Raw genomic sequence first — 21,801 nt, 5'->3', positions numbered from 1 at the left:
CGACGCTTCCCATCCAACCTGATGGACCTTGAGAGCTGCAAAGAGGAATGGACAAAACTGCCCAAAGATACGTGTGCCAAGCTGGTGGCGTTATATTCAAAAAGACTTGAGGCTGTAATTCCTGCCAAAGGTGCATCAACAAAGTATTGAGCAAATGCTGTGAATACTTATGTACATATGATTTCTTTGTTTTTTATTTTTAATAAATTTGCAAAAATAAAAAAAAAAAACGTTTTTCACATTGTCATTATGGGGTGTTGTGTGTAGAATTTTTGAGGAAAAAAATGAATTTAATCAAATTAAGAATAAGGCTGTAACATAGCAAAATGTGCAAAAAAGTGAAGCGTGAATACTTTCCGGATGCACTGTATGTTTGTGCTTCAGACCCAGGAAAGACATGTCTAAAAAAAATCTGCCACCATCAACATGTTTGACAACTGAATGTGACCTTTGCAGTTCACACTGTTATTACAGTAGACCGGGCTGATTCATGTTTTTATTGTGTTTTTTTTGTTATTTTAACAAATTATTTTGTTGTAGTGCATATAAAAGTCATGACAAAATGAAATGCAAACCATCAGTTTCAGTTACAACTCATAAATATGTCAAAATGCATATAAAAATAAAACAGCGCTATATTGACCTTAAATATGACTTGTTTTGAACAATGCAACAGATTCATTTTAAGTTTGATCATAAAATCAAAGATTTAAAACAGATTATAGATAATTATAACCTCTTTTTACAGACAAAAGAAACAAACATGATCAGATGTTTACACTGGTGTCTAAATCAAATAGACTATTAGAAGAATTTTGCAGAAAGGCTGCACGATGTTAATGTTCAGGAACCGCATGTTGCTGCTGCGGGACATCTGCTTATGACCACATATTTACCTGCAACGCCAGACCTGACGACAAATGTCCAACCAGAGTTACTGTATCCACACCGTACAGCAAGTTTAGCAAAAACAGATCATGGCCAATCAATTTGTTAACTTGATATTATTCTGACCACCTTTCACTTTCTGGAAAGGAAAAAAAAGCTTCTGAAATATGCAAGAAGTCAATGTGAAAAGAGAACAGCGTAGTTGCTTTCAGTCCGATATGAAATTTAAAAAAAGGTTCTCATAACTATGCAGATACTGTCCTCTATAGTTGGAGAAATGTGTCCAGGCTTGTAAAACAGCTCAACAGTGACTATCTGGGGTTGGTTTATTTGCTCTGTGACTAAACACAGCGGAGGTATTTCATTGTTGCTTGTGTGTTTGTCGGCAAGATTATGGCAAAAAATTGCCGTCAGACACCCTGAAACGTAGTGGAGAAGAGGAAAACTGGGAAGAAAGCTGGAGCAGAGCCAGCTAACTTTCTTTAAAACTACAAAGAAGGAACATCAGCCTCGGTGGAGGATTGGTCCTCCAGCTGCCCCCGTTTCTTTGTCTAAATTCATATCTTGAATTAAGAACCCAGTGTGACCAAAAATGTGTCAATGCACCGTGTGGTGCATAAATCTGCTCCACCTGAACACCTCGATGAGAACATCTGCTCCAAAAATACACATACAGGACCGTCTCAGAAAATTAGAATATTGTAATAAAGTTCTTTATTTTCTGTAATGCAATTAAAAAAAAAAAATTTCATACATTCTGGATATATTACAAATCAACTGAAATATTGCAAGCCTTTTATTATTTTAATATTGCTGATTATGGTTTACAGTTTAAGATTAAGATTCCCAGAATATTCAAATTTTTTGAGATAGGATATTTGAGTTTTCTTAAGCTGTAAGCAATGATCAGCAATATTAAAATAATAAAAGGCTTGCAATATTTCAGTTGATTTGTAATGAATCCAGAATGTATGACATTTTTGTAATTGCATTACAGAAAATCACAATATTCTAATTTTCTGAGACAGTCCTGTATATATACACACATATATATATATATATATATATATATATATATATATATATATATATATATATGTGTGTGTGTATTAAAACAAAAACCAATCAGAAAGGCTCCATCACATGTTGCGGGCCTGACTAACCTCCTGGCAGAGCAGAAACACCTGCTGCTGCAAACAACATATCAGGTTATGATTCTAGTGAGTGGAGGAGGTCACTACTGCTATCTAATTGCTGCTCATCGCTTTATAACAGTATAAGATTGTATGTGCAATTGTACAATCACACGAGCTGCTTATCAAGTAAAAGGATCTCTTTTTCCAGCTTCCTCATTTTCAGTGCTCTGTATGCCATCTCCTGGTCCCGGCTCTCCATCTCCTTTTTGAGGTAGGAGCAGTAAAGCGCCCGCACGTCTTCTGGCTGCTTCTGTAAAATAAATGAAACAACTCATTGCAGTTCTGCTGCTCTTCTCAGTCGTCACATCTGAGTGCTGAGTGGTGAACCTCACCTTTGCACCTCTACCGACAGCTGCAGCCCCCACGGAGCCCCCTACCGAGTCATTCCCCTCCTGGAAAGTGCTATTCATATCCTATGAGGGAAGCGAGGAAAAAAGTATAAATCAAATGTCAACTGCTACAAAAGAGGTCCACTTAAACATGTTCATACACATTTTAACCAACAAATTTCCATGACTTTCCCATGACTTGGCAGCAAGTTTCCATGACTATACATGACCTCTAAAACATCAAAGTATAAATGAATGGCAAGGCAAATTTATTTATATAGCACAATTCAACACAAGGTAATTCAAAGTGCTTTACATTGACATTAAAAGCGGCAAGACATAATAACAAATAGGTAAGAATAAGAAAAGAAGTAAAATAATAAAAAGCACAAGCTGTTAAAAAATAAATAAATAAAGGCAGTAGAATACAGCAGGTTTAATTTAGGAGTAGCTTCCGTAAACAGTAATGTTTTTAGGCCTGATTTAAAGGATCTACAGTTGCAGCAGACCTCAGGTCTACAGGAAGTTTGTTCCACCGATGAGCAGAATAACTGAACGCTGCCTCACCTTGCTTGGTTCTGGTTCTTGGGAAACACAACAAACCAGATCCAGATGAAGCTCAGGGGTCTGGGAGCTTCATAGGAACTAACAGATCCAGCATGGATTCTGGTCCAAGACCATTCAGTGCTTTGTAGAGCAGCAGTATATAGGAATAAAACTATGTAAAAAGTCACCACAGTGGAGATCTAAGGACAATTATGATTTTATACAAAAATCTGTTTAAACTAACACTGATATACCAGCAATATGTTGTAGTATATGTACTATATGTTTTACAGTAATCTAATATAACTGTAATAATAACTGTTGGAGAATGTGGTCACTGGATCCGATCTGCATGATGCGCAAGATGCTACAGTAGGCACGTCACGTGTGAGAACGCGCAAGACTTTTCGATACGAAATATTTATTGATCAATTTTAAATCTACCTTATAGGCTGTTATTACTAAATGTTATCATTAAGTGAGAAAAATAAATTCCATAACTTTTCCAAAACTTTTGGGGTGAACTTATGTTTCCAAAACTTTTCCAGGCCTTGAAAATTACATTTTCAAATTCCATGACTTTTCCAGGTTTTTTCAAAACGTACGAACCCTGCTTAAAGGTACTCACCCCTTCAAAGTGAGTGTCGCTGATATCTGTCTCGTCCCCGCTCAAACTCTCCGGTTCGGTCTTTGTTACAGGCAGGAGGAGGACGGGATGGCCCGACACTAGAATGGTTGGGGCAACATTAAAATGCAGAGGTGTCTTCAGTATTCACATTCATTACTCAGGTAGAAGTATAGATACTAGAGTTTAAAAATACTCCTGTAGAAGTTGAAGTATCAACTCCAGTTTTTTACTCAAGTAAAAGTATAAAAGTACTGGTTTCAAAACTACTTAAAGTATAAAAGTAAAAGTAATGTAAGGAGGAAAAAAGTCATTAAGGACAAAATCCATTGAAAATGAATGCATCTTAGTATAATGCAAATATATTAAAGAACCATATACGTGTACTATTGAGCATTAACATGTGTTTCAGAGAGCAGCAGATATGATGACTAGTTGCCTATAAGTATTGTAATGGTGCAAAAAGTCAAACTTCAGAGGCATGTTATCATTTATCCTAACCTTTATTGGAATGTACATCCAAGTTTAGTTGCAGGAATCTGAGGGAACGGATGTAAGAACAAAACTGGACAAGAACATCTGAAACAACCACAACCAAATTCACTCTATCTGGATGGAGCAATTTAACTAGTTTTTTTTTCAAGGCCGAAATGAAATAGAGTAACGAGGCTGTTTTTAAAATGTAAGGAGTAAAAAGTACAGATAATTGCGTGAAAATGTAAGGAGTAACAGTAAAAAGTCATCTGAAAAATAATTACTCCAATGAAGTATAGATAACCAAAATTTCTACTTAAGTAAGGTAATGAAGTATTTGTACTTCGTTACTTGACACCTCTGTTAAAATGAGCAGCGGATAAACTTCTGAGTGGCTGTTATCACACGTGAACACGGCTTACCGCTCATGAAAGAGTTGTCCGATCCCCCTATGGGCCCGATACAGGCTCCTCCAGGTAACACCAGTGCGTTGTCCCGGTGATGCAGCACGTCGTCCTCCGCAGACGTGAGGGAGGGGGTCGCCGACCCCCCCTCGTTCCTCATCACCTCCGCCCTTTTTCTTTTTGCTGCATGAAAACGATTTGATAATTCACTGTAATTCAGATCAACACTTAAAAAGACGTCACTGTCCGGTTAGAATACCTGTCTGGACAATGTTCTTGTGCTTGACCTTCACTTGCTGCCACGTCCTTTTGTAGCCACTGTCAGAAACTCTGGGAATCACGAAAAAAAAAGAGATTTTATGACTGTTTTTTGTATCTGCAATGCTAGACTGAAAGAAATGGTGACATTTCATTGGGATGAAAACTGATGGGTGTCATATAAATGTCTCTGCTTACGCATTTATTTTGTCAGCTATCCTCTGCCAGGCTTCCTCTCTCAGTTTGGAGGCACTGGTGGTGTTGGATTTAGCTGTTAGGATCTCTCGCTCTTCTTCGTACAACTTCAGAATAAGTTCCTGCTCTTTAGAGCTGAAGAAATGTGCCCTCTCCTGTTTTCTAAGAAGCTGGAAGTCTATAAACAACAAGTGAGATGCGCATACAATGTGTCAGCCATTCCTATGTCATTCAGATTCAGATTCAAACAACTTTGTATTAACCCCAATGGGAGGTTCCCTCATGGAAATTGACATCTCTATTTCACTCACTCAGCACTGTCATATACAAATAGAACACCCCAAAAACCAAACACCCATATAAAGATAAAAAGATAAATAGAATTATATGAATATAAAAAGAAAAGAAATGGGAAAGAAATGGAAGAAAAATATATGTGCATACACGTGTACTGGAGACATGTATAATATAACATACAGGACTGTCTCAGAAAATTTGAATATTGTGATTTTCTGTAATGCAATTACAAAAACAAAAATGTCATACATTCTGGATTCATTACAAATCAACTGAAATATTGCAAGCCTTTTATTATTTTAATATTGCTGATCATGGCTTACAGCTTAAGAAAACTCAAATATCCTATCTAAAAAAATTAGAATATTCTGGGAATCTTAATCTTAAACTGTAAGCCATAATCAGCAATATTAAAATAATAAAAGGCTTGAAATATTTCAGTTGATTTGTAATGAATCCAGAATGTATGACATTTTTGATTTTGTAATTGCATTACAGAAAATAAAGAACTTTATCACAATATTCTAATTTTCTGAGACAGTCCTGTATGTATGATAGTAATAATATATATATATATATATATATATATATATATATATATATATATATATATATATATATATATATATATATATATATGTATGATACATAACAATTAAATATATAAGTAATACAAAAGCCAAAACGACAGATAGTATGACAGAAGGTAATAATTGCCATATATAATTTACTCAGAATGCTATAGTTATATATATATATATATTAGTAGTATAATATAATATGATACATGTTTTCTGCACACCACAATATCTGTTATGAAAATATTGCAGTTATTGCACAGTCCCCACAACAGTCTGTTCTTCTGTGGTTTGGTTCTGGTTTGTTTTTTTGTTCTTTGTTTTGCTGTTTCTTGTTTTATCCACCTGTACAGTAAGTGGACCTCTTTTGTAGCAGTTGATAGTGCTCTGTGCTCTCCTCACCTCTGTCCTGGCTCATCATTGTGATCCGTGTCTCTGCGAGCGACTGCTCTCCCTGCGCGGCGGCGCGGGTGCGCGCAGTTATCCGAGATGTTTCAATGCTAGATTTACTAATCAAATCGTAACCTTACGATCGCGAGGAGAGACAAAACCCGAGCCGAGCAGATGCCACAGTGGGATCCAGCGGACGACACGCTATCCGTAACGGTCCAAATAAAAGCAAACGGAGGGGAAATAAGCGGTGTTCTCAGACAGAATATCGACAGGCTTTTGTTAACCCAGGATTTTCTAATTCGGCTTAAAGCGCGTTCACGTGGAAGAGGTGGAGACTGTAACAAAAGCGAGTCACATGTCACAACTCGTCACCCGCACCAGTATCTGCCCTATCTGGGATGAGGAGACCCGACTTTGGTTCATTGTTTGGCTCTTTTTTCCTCCGTGCAGCAGCTGCAGCTGAAAAGCTGCGTTTAATAAGACACAGCACGGTGGAAGCATCATGCACCGTCGCCATGGTTACCACCTCTTATCCATCTCTGCATCAAGCAGTCCTTCATACTAAGGAAGAGTATTAGGGCTATGCAAGAGAAAAAACATTTGAGAGTGGAAGATTTTTTTTATTGTGCACTTCGAGACAAAAGTCTAGACCAGGGGTCGGCAACCCAAAATGTTGAGAGCCATATTGGACCAAAAACACAAAAAACGAATATGTCTGGGGCCGCAAAAAATGAAAAGTCTTGTATAAGACTTAGAATGAAGACAACACATGCTGCATGTAGCTATATTAGTTATTAATGGGGGAAGTTTTTTTTTTCATTATGCACTTCGAGAAAAAAGTCAAAATGTTGAGAAAAGTCTAAATGTCGAGAAAAAAGTCGAAATTAATGTTGAAGTACAATCTCGAGAAAAAAGTCGAAATGTCGAGAAAAAAGTCAAAATTTCGAGAAAAAAGTTGAAATGTCGAGCAAAAAGTTGATATTTCGATAAAAAAGTCAAAATTTCAAGATTAATATTGAAGTACAATCTTAAGAAAAAAGTCCAAATGTCGAGAAAAAGGTCAAAATTTCGAGAAAAAAGTCGAAATGAAAGGAAAGGAAAAAGGAAGAAAAAAAGAGAAAAAAGGGAAAAAAGGAAAAAAAAAAGAAGAAAAAAAGGAAAAAAAAGGTCAAACATTTTTGAAAAAGCTCCAGTAGCCACAAGAGCCGCGGGTTGCCAACCCCTGGTCTAGATTAATGTTGAAATACAATTTCGAGAAATAAATCGAAATTTCGTGAATAAAGTTGAAATTTCGCCTTTTTTCTCCACATTTCAACTTTATTCACGAAATTTGGACTTTTTTCTAGACATTGACTTTTTTCTCGAAATTCTACTTCAACATTAATCTCGACTTTTTGACTTTTTTCTCGCCATTTCGACTTTATTCACGATATTTTGACTTTTTTCTCAACATTTACACTTTTTTCTCGAAATTCTACTTAAACATTAATCTCGACTTTTCGACTTTTTTCTCAAAGTGCATAATGAAAAAAAAATCTTCCTCCTCTAAAATATAATTTTTATTTTTTTCCTGGCTGCCTGGCCCTAATACTCTTCCGTATTCATACAGTTTTGTAGCTAAAGGTTGTTTTTTCTGTTGTGAAATTGTCAGATTATAGCTGAAAAATCTAAAATGTTCATGTGGCTGAATCCTCATTTTCACATGGCATCAACTGGGTTCTTGTGTCGTGACAACACAAAAAATGTATCTACCGGTATCTTTTTGCTTCCTCAAATCTAACCACGGTAAATTTGGTGGTTAATCACATTCACCTGATCCCTTTTCATTTCTTGCAGACGGTAGCCTGACACCTAGGCTTAGTTAAACCAAGGACAAACTAAACAGAAAACCCTCACTCTCCATACTGATACTTCTTAGTGCTATAAATGTTGGCATGCCTGCATTTAGGTTTACTGAACTCAATTTATATATAAATAAAAGATGTCAACAGAAGCTGGAATGAAAGTAAAACAGGAGACATGTAAATTTTTTTTAAATGTAAAATTGTGCTTAAAAGGTGACAGCATGCAACACCATAACCATTTATAAATAGAAATTCACTTGAACTAAAAACACCAGCACCTTTTAAACTGCACTCATGCAGCATTAAGTCTTAAAAAGGTTCACCACAGGTGTTTCTGACACCAGTTATGCGCCTAATATGTTGTTACAAAACAAACATGCATTGTAAGTATGCAATGACACCAACAATAATCTAATATACTCAACAATTATCAGACTAAGTAGACAAGTGCAGTTCAGTTCTCTGTAATTTCACCACATAAACCTGAGCATTTCCTATAGTGAGGTGCCATCAACTTCTCGGGGAGATAAGACTTTTTGCTATAAAACATTAACTGGAAATTGAAAAACTTGGAGCACAACATCACAGGAACCAGACAGAAAAACCAACTGAGGTAATAGTTACTTTATTTATGTTAAGCTCACATTGTGTTTAATGGTCCAGAGCATTGGAATTATTAATTCAGGTGCCCCATGTGAAGAGCACTGGGGTAGACGCGGTAGAGTAAAGAGAAAGTAAACTGTAAATGAGTGTGTGGTCCAGAAACAAATGCAGAGAGAGGACTTGAGCCAGTTGTGACACGTGGAAGAGGTTTAGTCCTCATGTCCCTCGTAACCATTAGGAAGGGCATTCAAATGTGGGTTGTGGAAGAGGGATTTGTTGCCATCTCCCCAGGGGAAACGCTGAGAGGGAAAACAAAGATCAGGAAAACAGAATTAAGTAATTCATTATCAAAAGCTGGCAATTAAAACAGTCTTGAATGTGCATATTTTATAGTTAAAGTGTCAGACCTTGGAGCGAATGCGAAGGTGGGAGTATGGGACAAATTCTGGCTGCTCGTGGCTATGCTGCTGCTCTTTCAGATACATGTTCAACATGCATACGGCAACGCCAGGCAGGGCAATGACAAAAGTGAGGATTTTCCATGTTTTAGCTGGGGAGAAAAAAATATATTTAATTAATAAACAAAACCAGTTATCTGTTCAAACAAAAATAGATATTATCCCACTGATACTGGCATCTGGAAGTATCAGGTGCACCATGAATTAAAAATCACACATCACAGATTACAAAGTCAGAGGAGTGAGAAATGTGGATTTTCATGTCACTTGTCACTTTACGAAGAAAACACCTAATTTATTTTTCTTATGTTTCCCTCAAGTTGGGATGGACATGGGCACAGCTGATCAGAGAATACAAGGCACTTACTGACAGGTTTGGGGTGTAAAGACTTAATCTGTGAACCTCTTTCAACAAAAGGACCATTAGTCAGAAGCTACAATAAATAATTTCAGCATAGGTCAATAATAATGTCCATCATGTTCTGTTCTGAGAATTAAAGGAGTATTGAACTGAATACACACAGATTAACCTCAGCGGGATGTACAAACAGAATCATTAAAATGTATGGTTGCAACTTGTTATCTCACTGTAAACTTAACTATTATTAAAACAAAAAAAAAGAAAAATAAAGTTTTTTGCATTATAATCTTATACTTTATGTGTGTGCATTTTTCATTCTCAAATTTGGTATAAAACACAAAACATTTATACTGTCCTGGTAAAATATCTTCTATGTTTATTCTTACACATTTCTTTCATGGCCATTTATCATTTTAGAGGAAACCTTATCCCAATTTTTTCCTCCTCAAAAAGTTACAAATTTCCTACAGTCTTTAATATAACATCTGCAGCATGTTTTGGCTAAAATATCAGGAGAGACGGCGCAATAGTTTCATTTTAGTCATGTCTTTGTTCATCTCAGCCAATCTTAGGGATGTAATCAATGAATTAACCTCGAACCACCGCTCCATGCAGATGTGGATCTTTAGAAATTAATGTTTTAGTCTTGTCCTGCCAGTTTCAAAGAAACAGGAAATACTGCAAGATATGAACCGGCATGGACGAAGATATTATTAAACTGGATATTTCTACTCTGACCTTGGTCTGCCCAATGAATAGCGATATTTTTTTTATTTAACTGTCAGCTCCTTTAAATCAGGATAAAAACATTACTGTTTTCTGAAGCGTACTCTTAAATTAAATACTTACCTGCTGTACTCTACTGCCCTTATTTTTAACAACTTGTGCTTTTTATTAGTTTACCTCTTCATCATTTTATTTGTTATTTACTGTTTAATTGTGTCTTGCTGCTTTTAATGTCGGTGTAAAGCACTTTGAATTACCTTGTGTTGAATTGTGCTGTACTAATAAACTTGCCTTTCCTCAAGCTCAGTAAATAACGTATTAAATGTATATTACTTGCCCTTAAGCGTTTATCATTACCTACCTTGCTTCTAACATACAAGTAACCTCGTTATATAGTGTTTCAAGGTTTCCTTTTCCACGTGTATCTTGCACTTTCCTAACAGTCTGGTTTTCTTCAGAAAAACAGGGATATATATATATATATATATATATATATATATATATATACAGTACTGGAGTTGAGGGGGGATGGCATCCCCCCCTGAAATAAAAACGGTCCAAATCATCCCCCCTGTAAAACTGCCATCCCCCCTTTCCATCTCTTATGTCATTTCATCAATTAATGTGGTTTTACTGCTATTTCAACATTTAGAGTCATCACCAGAAAAATAACACCAGAAAAATAACTTATTTGACAATTTTCACCTGTTTCAAGTAGATTTTCACTTGAAATAAGTAGGAAAATCTGCCAGTGGGACAAGATTTATCTTCTCATTACAAGCAATAAAATCATGTTCCACTGGCAGATTTTTCTACTTATTTCAAGTGAAAATCTACTTGAAACAGGTGAAAATTGTTGTTTTTTCCAGTAATGAGTCTTGTTTTAAGTGAGATTGAGATTTTTTTTTACTAAAATGAGACATTTTAACTAGAAATAAGACAAATATTCTTGTTAAGATTTTGAGTTTTTGCAGTGATCCATTTTACTTATCCTGTGAAGGACAGAGTCATATTGATAAGTTCAGAAAACTGTTTTTATTGTTGTGTTTTGATGTATATATATCTATATGTTAACTGACCTCAGGGACACCGACACCGCTGCTACTTTAAAGTCAAGGTACTTCAAATGATGAAATACAAGTTAAAAGAGTCTCCGTCCCGTGTGTGATTGAGTTCAGGCTTCAAAGAAACGACTTTCTGCGTCAAAAACTCGTTTTAAATAAACGTCTCTGACTCGAAGCTGCTCCTGAAGGAGCTAACTTTAGCCCAGCAAGGTCACACTCAAAACACCGCATTAATCACACCTAAAGAGACCGATCACACCGGGGACCGGGGGGCACTGGTACCTGCTTGCTCGCCGTGCTCTGCGGCGACGGCAGAGAGCTGACGCCGAGTCTGGGCCAGAGGAGACCGGAGCAGGAGCTGAGAGAGCCGTCCGAGAGCCGCCATGTTGCTTTTTGGATTGGGAGGAGACGAGACACCGGAAACTCGGAGATCACGTGACTGCGCCGGCGCAGTAACGACAGAAACAGGTTTATTCTTTTTTTTTTTTGTTTAAACTTTATTGAACAGAGTTCTGTAGTAGGGTATACAATAAAGGGCACATGAAACAAAACAATCAATTATCTATTCAACATTTGATTTGGGTACATTTACTGATACATTTACTGACAAGCTATGAGAAGTGTATTAATAAAAATTAAGAAACAAAGACATCGTTTCCAAGGGCGTAGTTTTGCATAGGGACGGTAGGGACATAACACTACCAACTTACAGGAGGCTCAAATTGTCCCCACCAACTTTTAAGCAAATTTGCATTATATAATGAGTTGAGATATATAGTGTTGTGATCGAATTGAATCACGCCGGGTTCTTTAATTGAGCTGGAAAAGGTAAATAAAAAGACACAAGACTGGGATAGAATTAAAGTAGGCCTCATGAGGGAGATCGGCAGAGCAGAGCCCCTGCACCCTGCTTGGTCAATCGTCCCGCCAGATCTGCCGGTCTCTCTCTTGAGAAAGTTTTATTACACTTGAGAAAGGGGGTGGCTTGGGGCCCCCCTTAGTTTATTGCTGGGGGCCTCTCTTATCTCGTGCCTGTTACAGCATGGTACTCTCAGTGAAAGTCAGAGATGCACCTTAGTTTCACATACAGAAACATTTAGTTAATCAGCACATGCAGTTTACATATTCAGTTTGATTTTAAACTATTCTTTATATAATCAATCATAACAATCCCCCTTTTGATCTCTAATCAGAGATCACCCTATGTATCTTCTTTCTTCTTTATTGTTCCTCTTCAGGAGTCAGAGGTAGACTACTCTGATCACCCGGTGGACCCTGCTCAGGGGATTATTCTGCCCCTCTCTTGAGAGCTAAGGTCTTTTTATGTCCGCTCCTGCACCAGATCCAGCCGGATCTGGGGTCCTAATCTTCGTGGGGGGGTCCGGTGTTGCCCACTGCGATCGTTGACACCACGTGTCACTTTTCCTGTGGAGTCGGATGACGTGGGAGGTCCGTTCTGGGTCCTGTCCACCTCGGCTCCGACCCCTGTCTCTTGATGACTCACAGGGGAACCCATTCTGTCTGTGAGGTCCGTGTCTGTCCGTCCGTCTCCGACCTGTTTGGGAGTAAGCAGATACCAAACTTTGCAGTTCGGAGAAGTGAGCTTTCTGACCAAATTGTTATTCGTCAGTCTCCTTCAAGTAGGGCGCATTCTGCGGCCCTAGAAAAAATCGTCCAGTCTGTAGTTCGTACGGGTCAGTCCGTGGCCCGCGTCCACCCATGTCATTTTAGTCTGTGCACAGATTTTTGCCAATTTAGTCTTCATATTCGCATGTCCCATCCAGCGTTTCCCAAACGCCTTCCTGATGTCACCCACTACACAATACTCAACTCCAGATGATTCAATACGTTATCCTACAATTTCATACAGATAGGTGTGGAGCAATAATTGCTTATTCATGAACATTACTGATTTCTTTCCCTTTGGGCACTGTATGTAAACCCCCTTCAACAATCCAGACATGCAAATTACTCTGTTAAATCCTTTACGCGTTGAGGGGATACTCAGGATTGTCCACACGATTAACATTTCCTTTATAGAAAAGTGACATTTCTACGTAACAAAAAGTAAAAATCATTCACTCACATGAAACTACAGCATATTTGCCCCAAAATACTGGTTGGTGATCAAATGAATTATTACAATAACTGAAAAACATATTCCTTCTTGTTAAACTCCTCCGTAGTTCACTATTGAATGTTACATAAAGACATATCTTCGTACAGAATAAAGTTGAAAATGATCTGCCTCCGGGGCTAAACACTGACATGTTTTCCTGGAATGCTCAATGAAACAACCTTTCTTGTATCACATAACAACATCCATGAAATTCAAAAGCTCCTTAACAATGAGCTTTCTAAGGTGGATATTTGGATCAAAAATGAACAAAACCTCTCTTACTATTGATAAACAAATTATATATAATTCAGTTTCAATAAAGAACAAAAGAATATGGAAAATCTGGCCTTTCAGATCAAAATAAAAGATAAAGAAATCAAGAAAGTAAACTCTACAAAGTTCCTTGGAGTCCTCATTGATGACTGTCTAAACTCTAATCGTCATATAGATCGTTTTTGCAAAACTAAATATCTAAGAATCTAAAAAATGTCAGTCTGCTTTTCAAAGCGAGACCCCTGCTTCCACGCTCTGCTCTTCTTATTCTTTATAAACCTTTGTTTGGACACCATCTAAATTCCTGTACTATTATTTACTGTAATACTTATCCCAGCTATCTAAAAAATTTGACCTTTTACAAAAAAGAAAAGAAAAATTACTCGTGCCATTCCTGGACTGAATTTAATTCACCTAATCGCCATCTGTTTGCCCATTCTGGTATTCTTTACCTTAAAGAATATAACTACTCCCATAATGCTTGTACAATATCTCAGGTGGTCTCAGGTTTAACTCTACTCATTCCAATCTCCGTTTCCCATCTCAAGGCCACTTACTATTTATATTTCTTATTAAGAGCTGTCTTTACCATGTCTACCTCTATACTGTTACACCTTTCACTTTTTTAATCGTATATATTTTAATACATGCCACACTTTTATCTACCGTACATTTGTTATTTACTGTTACTACTTTTAAATCTGAGTGGAAAACGAAATAACCAGAGTCAAATTCCTTGGGCAATATTCAAACTTGACTAATAAATCCTAATAAATTCCTACTTTCCTTCTAGCATCTACTGTTACCCATGTTTCGTCTTCCTCGTTTACTATCGCATATGCTAATTGTAACCCTTCGTTCCAGTATCTAAAACCGTATCTGTCTACAAACAAATTAATCGCTTTGTCAAATGGTGTTTTCACTAAGTCTTCCCTGACTTTATCGTAACGAACGATTCTTTGCATGCACTTGTGTGGTTTTCCCTTATGATATCCTTCGTGTGTATACGAAATATTTGATTCTTCATTTTCTTAATTTCTTTTTGATTAATTTCTTTTAACTGCTACATGCTGTATACATGTAGGGTCGTGTTTACACGTCACATAATTACCAACCTTACTCCCCCTTTTGAAACAGGATCACTTGTTGATGATCCTGTTACAGAAAAAACTCTAAATCGTAACGCCTAGTTGTTTCACCATGTCGTACAACTATTGGGTGGTGATAATAATTTTGCTTTGGAGGCATTAAATCCTTAGCCTGATGTGCCAGACGCAAAAACCAATGATACATGAGGGCAAGCCTTTTGATAATTTCATACCACCTTAGTCGTGTCATAATGTGAGTGCAAGGCATCATGTTACCATTAGGTGTATCGTAAAATAATGTGATATGTAAAGGATTGGGGGAACCAGCGTAAGGACACCAGGTGTCGACTCAGGGGCGCCACTGTTGATAGACAGTATATCGGACCAGGAGTAACCGATGTTTCTGGTTCAAACAAAGTCCAACATACTGTACTGCTGCAGCCAGACCTGGCTGAGGAGATAACATGCAATGTCCACTCAGATGGTTGATTGACTCCGTGTCCCCCGTCCAGAAAGGTCAGCGTCAAACCATCGGGACCACACTGAATCATCACCCCTAACATGATCAGTTGGTCTGTCCCCATCAGGTCACAGGGAGCTCAGGGCTTACGCCTCACCCTCATCCTGAGGGGGCGTGTGAATGGTAAAGTCTGTTTTTTCTCCAAAGCAGCCAGTCCCTTGGTGTCTCTTTGTGGGGCGTGTCTCTCCTGGGTCTCTATGGCAACCCCCTCGCCAAACCCCCGGGCCCCTCCCCTTTAGTCCACCCATCCTTATGTGTGCGTATTGGTAATGTGGGGGTTGGGTGCTCAAGGTGGTTCATAAAATTTGTGTGTGTTTAATGCCTGATTCTACTACCAGTACCTCTTGGCTTGACCTCACCCCACTGACCCTGCGCCTGGCGCTGAAAGTTTCCCGTCCTTTTTTTTTTTTTTTTTTTGTTTCACCCGACATGTTTACGACAATGGTTTTAGTGGAGAAAAGGGAGTCTTTTTGCTTTTTACGACTGGTCTGTACCGTACCCCTACATTCCTTCGTTATCTTTTCCGACCCTCTTGTCTTATCCTAGTGGCTTTTCAATTTTCACTGACTTTAAATTCCCTAGTAAACTTTTTTCGCGTCCTTAGGCTTCTTTCTCGTTCATATTAATCCGAATTTATTTAAAAGTCCTTGGTTCACTAATGGAGGACTAACTAATGCTTGATTGTAAAACCTCTAACCCATATATGTAATTTATCATTTCGATCTGGTCCTTTTCCTAAATAAAATAAAAATTGCAAAAGCACTTCTACTTCCCAAAAAATGAGAGTAACCTCAACTATACAAATTACAGACAGAATTACATCATCCCACTATCACAGGTTCCAAAATCTGTATTCATCAACACTTTATATCAACTAAGACGTTAATATTTTTTATGCCCTCACTTGAAACTTAAAGAACGTGAGCCACCCCTAACCAATTCACCATATTTCGCTGAGGGGGAGCGCTCCAGTACACAGACAAACGTTCTTGACCTAAACAAACAAACTCCCAAAAAGTCCTCTCTCGAAGTTCATATATGCTTTATCAAATAAAAAAGTCTTCTTTATTAGACACAGAATGCATCATTTAAAGAAGCTCATTGTTAATGTTATCTTAAAAAATGTCAACAGAGAAGCTGAAGCTCATGTATTTTTAACAGATAAAAAGTCTCCTTTATAGACACAGAATGTATCATTCAAAGAAGCTCATTGTTCATATTATTTTAACCAAGTCAACAGAGAGAGGCTCATATGAATTTAAACCTTTACTTCTTAACATATTATCTTATAATATCCAAATATATTCTAAAATTTGTCACCTATTCAACCCCTAAATAAGATTATTATCAACATAATCTCTAGCTTTTTTAAAGCATTACTGGTTATCTGTGCTGCCGAAAGACCCAAACAGCCCCTCCTCCTTCCATCGGAGAAACGCTGCATCTCTGCTTCTCTGCATCTCCAAGCACCATAAAATCTGCTAACGATCAAAGCAGGTCATGATCTGACAGAGGACTTTTACGACCATGGCCAAAATCTCTCTTTTACCTTTTTCCCATTTTAAAACCAACTACGAAGTCAATTAAATCATACTTTTCTTTCTCTTAAAATGACAGAATATATCTACAAAGTTCCATGAACATACAATACACAAAGGCACACACACACATTATCTCTCTCACACACACACACTTACACCCTATCTCTGTCTCTCACTCTCTCTCTCTCCCTCTGTCTCTCACACACACATCTACACATACACACCCCAGCACACACACATAATCACAGCCCCTCCTCTCTCATAGCAAGGCGAGCAGCCACTGCTTAATTTTTTTACATATATTCCACAATATTACCATCTCTATATCTGTTTTTCAGGCTCATGTCAACTTAGGTCTTATAATATCTTCACAAAGCCAAATTCCCTCAACATTTAAAGTTTCTTGGGCATTTTAAAACATCTCTACAGTTTCCAAAATCCTATTCCATCCTCAATGCATACCATCAACTTTTCTTTTCAAAGTTTCTTTGGCAGCTCTTAGAATTCGGGTTGCCTCAATCCCGGGACTCTAACCCAGCAAAATCCGTGCGCCCGTCGACGTCATGGTTGGAGTCGCTACACTCGAGACTTCAGAATGTCTACGGTAACAGGATTCTCCAATAACCCTGTCCCTCAAAAGGGCCTCAAACCCCGACATCCTCGGACTCTAACCGTTAATAAACCCTTTCTAATAACATCCTGGGACTTAAACCCTTAACAAATATTCCTCTTAACTTATATATATTTCCTCTTTATTTTCTATTCCAGCTTTGTCCTTTCTTCATTAAATTTAGCAGTTGTCATTCCTTAAATTTAGCAGTTATTAAATTCAGCCGTTATCATTCCTTAAATTTAACAGTTCTTAAATTCAGCAGCTGGGTGTTTACTTAAGACTTTGGACACGGTCTTGATTTGAGTATATCCAATGCAGATAAACGGTCTGCTTACCCTGAATTTGCCGCGCGGGCCGTGTCCTCGCCTTTTTCCGCAACCAGCTGTTTTTTTTTTTTTTTATAATTACCTCTCTCCTGATCTCAATCCCGGACGACGCCCCCAAATTGTTGTGATCGAATTGAATCACGCCGGGTTCTTTAATTGAGCTGGAAAAGGTAAATAAAAAGACACAAGACTGGGATAGAATTAAAGTAGGCCTCATGAGGGAGATCGGCAGAGCAGAGCCCCTGCACCCTGCTTGGTCAATCGTCCCGCCAGATCTGCCGGTCTCTCTCTTGAGAAAGTTTTATTACACTTGAGAAAGGGGGTGGCTTGGGGCCCCCCTTAGTTTATTGCTGGGGGCCTCTCTTATCTCGTGCCTGTTACAGCATGGTACTCTCAGTGAAAGTCAGAGATGCACCTTAGTTTCACATACAGAAACATTTAGTTAATCAGCACATGCAGTTTACATATTCAGTTTGATTTTAAACTATTCTTTATATAATCAATCATAACAATAGGTAATTTAGATTGTCTCCCCAAATGTTGTAAGGATAGAATTGACCCTACCATTATTAAGGGAATAATTTTAAAGCAATGTATTACTCTTGTGGTGAAGGACAATGTAGGCTAACATGTAGTTCCACATATAGGTTAAGTAGCAGTTAAGAGATTTATGTTCAAATATTGCAATTTAAATTGCTAATAAAATCCTGGAATATTCTGGAAGTTTTCAAAATGTTTCTTTAGTAGTTTTTGAAAACAAAGGTTTGAATCGAACCGTGTATCAGGTGAACCAATACACATGAAAGTTAGTATAAGTCAATAAGATTTAATTTGCATTGATCATTTATCAATTAATTAGGTTCATATTCGTGAGAAATGTAGCCCTGACCCCCGTTCACCCAATCTGTTTGGTCTCATTAATGTCCTGTCCCCAGCAAAAAGTGTACATGCAGGTTATGCTGTTGTATCGTCCATACCAATGTTGAGACCAAACCTACGCCCTTGATCGTTTCATATAAGCTTTTGGCAATATGATTTTTTTCACCCATCAGTGTAAGGGACGAAAAGTACAGTTTACATTCATTTTTCAGATGTACAATGGAGGGTTTGCGGTTATTCCATTTGCATTTATGTATGTGATATTTACCTAGTAAAATATCTATGTTGACCATGTTTGATATATTTCTTGGAAGATTATCCATATAAATTAAGATTTGGTTGGAGTCGAAAGGGATGGGTTGTCAATCCCAATGTTTAACCAGCTGTAGGTTCCTGCCAGAATTTTAATGAGATTGGGCAAGAGCAGACACAACAGCAACAGGTGCTTCCCTTACTTTGAATTAGTTAGTTAATCAGTTAGTTAGTTAGTTGTGTTTCTGATCTCTTTTTCTTCTTCTTACCTCGAAAATAAAGGAAATCTGAAAACCTGAATTATGTCAGTCTGCTACAATTATTAGTATTTTCCCTGTAAATTTCCCATTTTATAAGATAATAATTTTTCAAAAGCATTCCTGTGTCTCTCCAAACTGAATTGTCACTAGCTTTATTTATTAGAGGGAGCAACGGGAACAAACTCGGAACAACAACTCAGATGGATGGATGTAACCAGAGAAGACATTTCTGCCAAAAAGCGAAGACTTCGTTTAAATATCTTTAAAAATGGGATACCAAATGTACTTCCCTAAAGAGGAGCAGGATGGGGCAGAGAGCCACATGACTTAAAATGCAGAGGTGCCATAAAGTAAAAACCCTGCCATGTTTCTTGATCAGCCTGTACATTTAGAACAAGGGTTTTCACTAACGATCATCTACCTGCAGAGAAGCTTAGTGATGGTTAGAACAACTGCTGGACTGGATTTTTACTTATGGCACCTGGATTATACACCTCTGCTAAAATGACACATTAAAATAAAATGTAAATGTTTCACTTGAAGACAATCAATGTGTATATTAATTGAAAATATTTAAAATAAATAAATGTGCTTTAATTCCCTTTTGTGGTTTCATTTGGGCTCTATTATAGGAACAAGAATGTCCACAGCATTTCAGTGTCAACAAAGGTAGGCCTATCAGATTCTGAGCACATAATTGTAGTATTTACGTAGTTGAGGGGTAGTAATTTTAGATTTCTTGTAAATCTGTCTTAAATGTAATACTGGACCTCGGTTGGGCTGGTGGGGCGGCTGGCAGTGAAAAATTTCCCTTATTTTTAAATCTGAAACTTGACAGGTATGGCCTGGACATTAGAGGAAGCCTAAGGCATCTCTTAGTGACGCATGTTTCTCTTTAAAAGGGAGATGGTTTTGTCAGCATGTGTGACATAGAAGTATGTGCAAAGTTCTCTCTTAAACACATTAGGGGGGAAAAGAAAGAACCCGTACACCTCATAGTCATTTCTTCAACCCTGGTCCTCAAGGCCCTCTGTTCTGCATGTTTCAGATTTGGCCAGATCACAATCAGACATCATGGTCTATAAACTAGTCTGTCAATGGTCCACAAGTTTGAGCCAGGCAACAGAGTGCTCCCCCACTATTTATGTAACTATTTCTCCAAATCCCAGAGCAACTACCACCTACGTTCCAACGAGTTTTATTTACTAAATGTGCCTAAAGTTAACTCAGAACTTGGTAAGCACTGCTTTAAGTACGCTGCACCTGTTGCCTGGAATGCACTGCAAAAAACTCTAAAGCTAAAGGAGCTCATCAATCTTGGAGCTCTGAAAACTCGTGTTATAGAAATTGGAGCAGCTTCATATCGTACTTGTTTCTGTTTTTAATGTGAATCCAGAGCCTTAGCCCTGTTGCTTCCCCCTTGAAATGTATTTTATCTGTGTGTTGTCATTTTTATGCCTTGTAATTGTTGTTTTGTTGTGTGACTTGTGTCTGCAATTGTAATTTCTTTTATGCTGCTGTCTTGGCCAGGCTTCCCTTGGAAAAGAGGTCATTGTGTCTCAACGGGACTGACCTGGTTAAATAAAGGCAAAATAAAATTAAAAAAAAAGAGTGTGCCTTTTTTCCCCTCACATAAAATTGTCACACCGTTTTGACAAGAGTACTGATTTAACACACTACCAGTCTGCCCAACTGATTTGTTCCTGACAATCTAGATCGGGGATCAGCAACCCGCAGCTCTAGAGCCGCATGCAGCTCTTTAGCGCCGCCGTAGTGGCTCCCTGGAGCTTTTTCAAAAATGTTTGACCTTTTTTTTTCATTTTTTTAAATTTTTTTCTCTTTTCTTTTTCTTTTTTTCTTCTTTTTTTCTCTTTTTCTTCCTTTTTAACCTCAAAACTTTGACTTTTTTCTCAAAATTTTGACTTTTTTCTCGTCATTTCGACTTTTTTCTCAACATTTCGACTTTTTTCTCAACATTTTGATTTTTTTTCTTGAGATTGTACTTACTACATTAATCTCGACATTGACATTTTTCTCAAAATTTTGACTTTTTTCTCTACATTTCGACTTTTTTCTCGAAGTGCATAATGAAAAAAAAATATTCCCCCAGTTTAACTCATTTAGATACATGCAGCGTGTGTTCCTTCATTCTAAGGTTTATACAAGACTTTTCATTTTTTGCGGCTCCAGACATATTAGTTTTTTGTGTTTTTGGTCAAATATGGCTCTTTCAACATTTTGGGTTGCCGACCCCTGATCTAAATGGTCCTTGTTGTTTCTGAGTTGGAGCATACAATGTCAATTTCTTCCAAAGAGATCTTGGATACTGATTTGTCTGTGCAGAATAAATGTTTCCATGGTGTAATATCCATCCCAAATGCCTCAGAACCTAGAAATGTCAACACTGCTTCAGGACAAGGCTAGAAAAATGTGTCTTATTGCACAGAAGTTTTTAAATGGGAACTATGAATGTTGAACCATCTTGTAGGGCTTTACATCATTTTTCCAGAGTAATCCCTTGCACGTGTAATTTAATCAGCTGTCATGCGATAGTTCTTGATGCAGTGCTTCTTGAATGATTTATTGATCTTATGTATTATAGATGGAGAAGATTAAAATCCCGTCCTGATCTTTCTTTTAGGACCACGGTTTCACATTTCAATTTTTTTTTTCTTTCACAAATTAGTTGAC

General features: G+C 37.6%; 2 protein-coding genes across 2 annotated transcripts; both read right to left on the bottom strand.

Annotated features, from left to right (window-relative positions):
* Positions 1 to 1,996: 1,996 nt before the first annotated feature.
* Positions 1,997 to 6,474, bottom strand: LOC133450911 (uncharacterized). Its single transcript, XM_061729809.1, has 7 exons — positions 6,193 to 6,474; positions 4,919 to 5,093; positions 4,722 to 4,792; positions 4,481 to 4,645; positions 3,588 to 3,685; positions 2,417 to 2,497; positions 1,997 to 2,334 (listed from the first exon to the last, which is right to left on the bottom strand). Exons 1-7 carry the CDS (start codon positions 6,209 to 6,211, stop codon positions 2,191 to 2,193), a joined length of 753 nt encoding a protein of 250 aa, XP_061585793.1. The 5' UTR covers positions 6,212 to 6,474; the 3' UTR covers positions 1,997 to 2,190.
* A 2,162-nt stretch (positions 6,475 to 8,636) lies between these two features.
* On the bottom strand, positions 8,637 to 11,652 carry LOC133450910 (cytochrome c oxidase subunit 6A, mitochondrial-like). The gene is made up of 3 exons (XM_061729808.1): positions 11,522 to 11,652; positions 9,038 to 9,180; positions 8,637 to 8,929 (listed from the first exon to the last, which is right to left on the bottom strand). Exons 1-3 carry the CDS (start codon positions 11,622 to 11,624, stop codon positions 8,840 to 8,842), a joined length of 336 nt encoding a protein of 111 aa, XP_061585792.1. The 5' UTR covers positions 11,625 to 11,652; the 3' UTR covers positions 8,637 to 8,839.
* Positions 11,653 to 21,801: the final 10,149 nt, after the last annotated feature.

Source organism: Cololabis saira, chromosome 9, assembly GCF_033807715.1.
Source record: "Cololabis saira isolate AMF1-May2022 chromosome 9, fColSai1.1, whole genome shotgun sequence".
NCBI lineage: Eukaryota > Metazoa > Chordata > Actinopteri > Beloniformes > Belonidae > Cololabis > Cololabis saira.
This window is presented reverse-complemented; position numbering and strand designations above follow the sequence as displayed.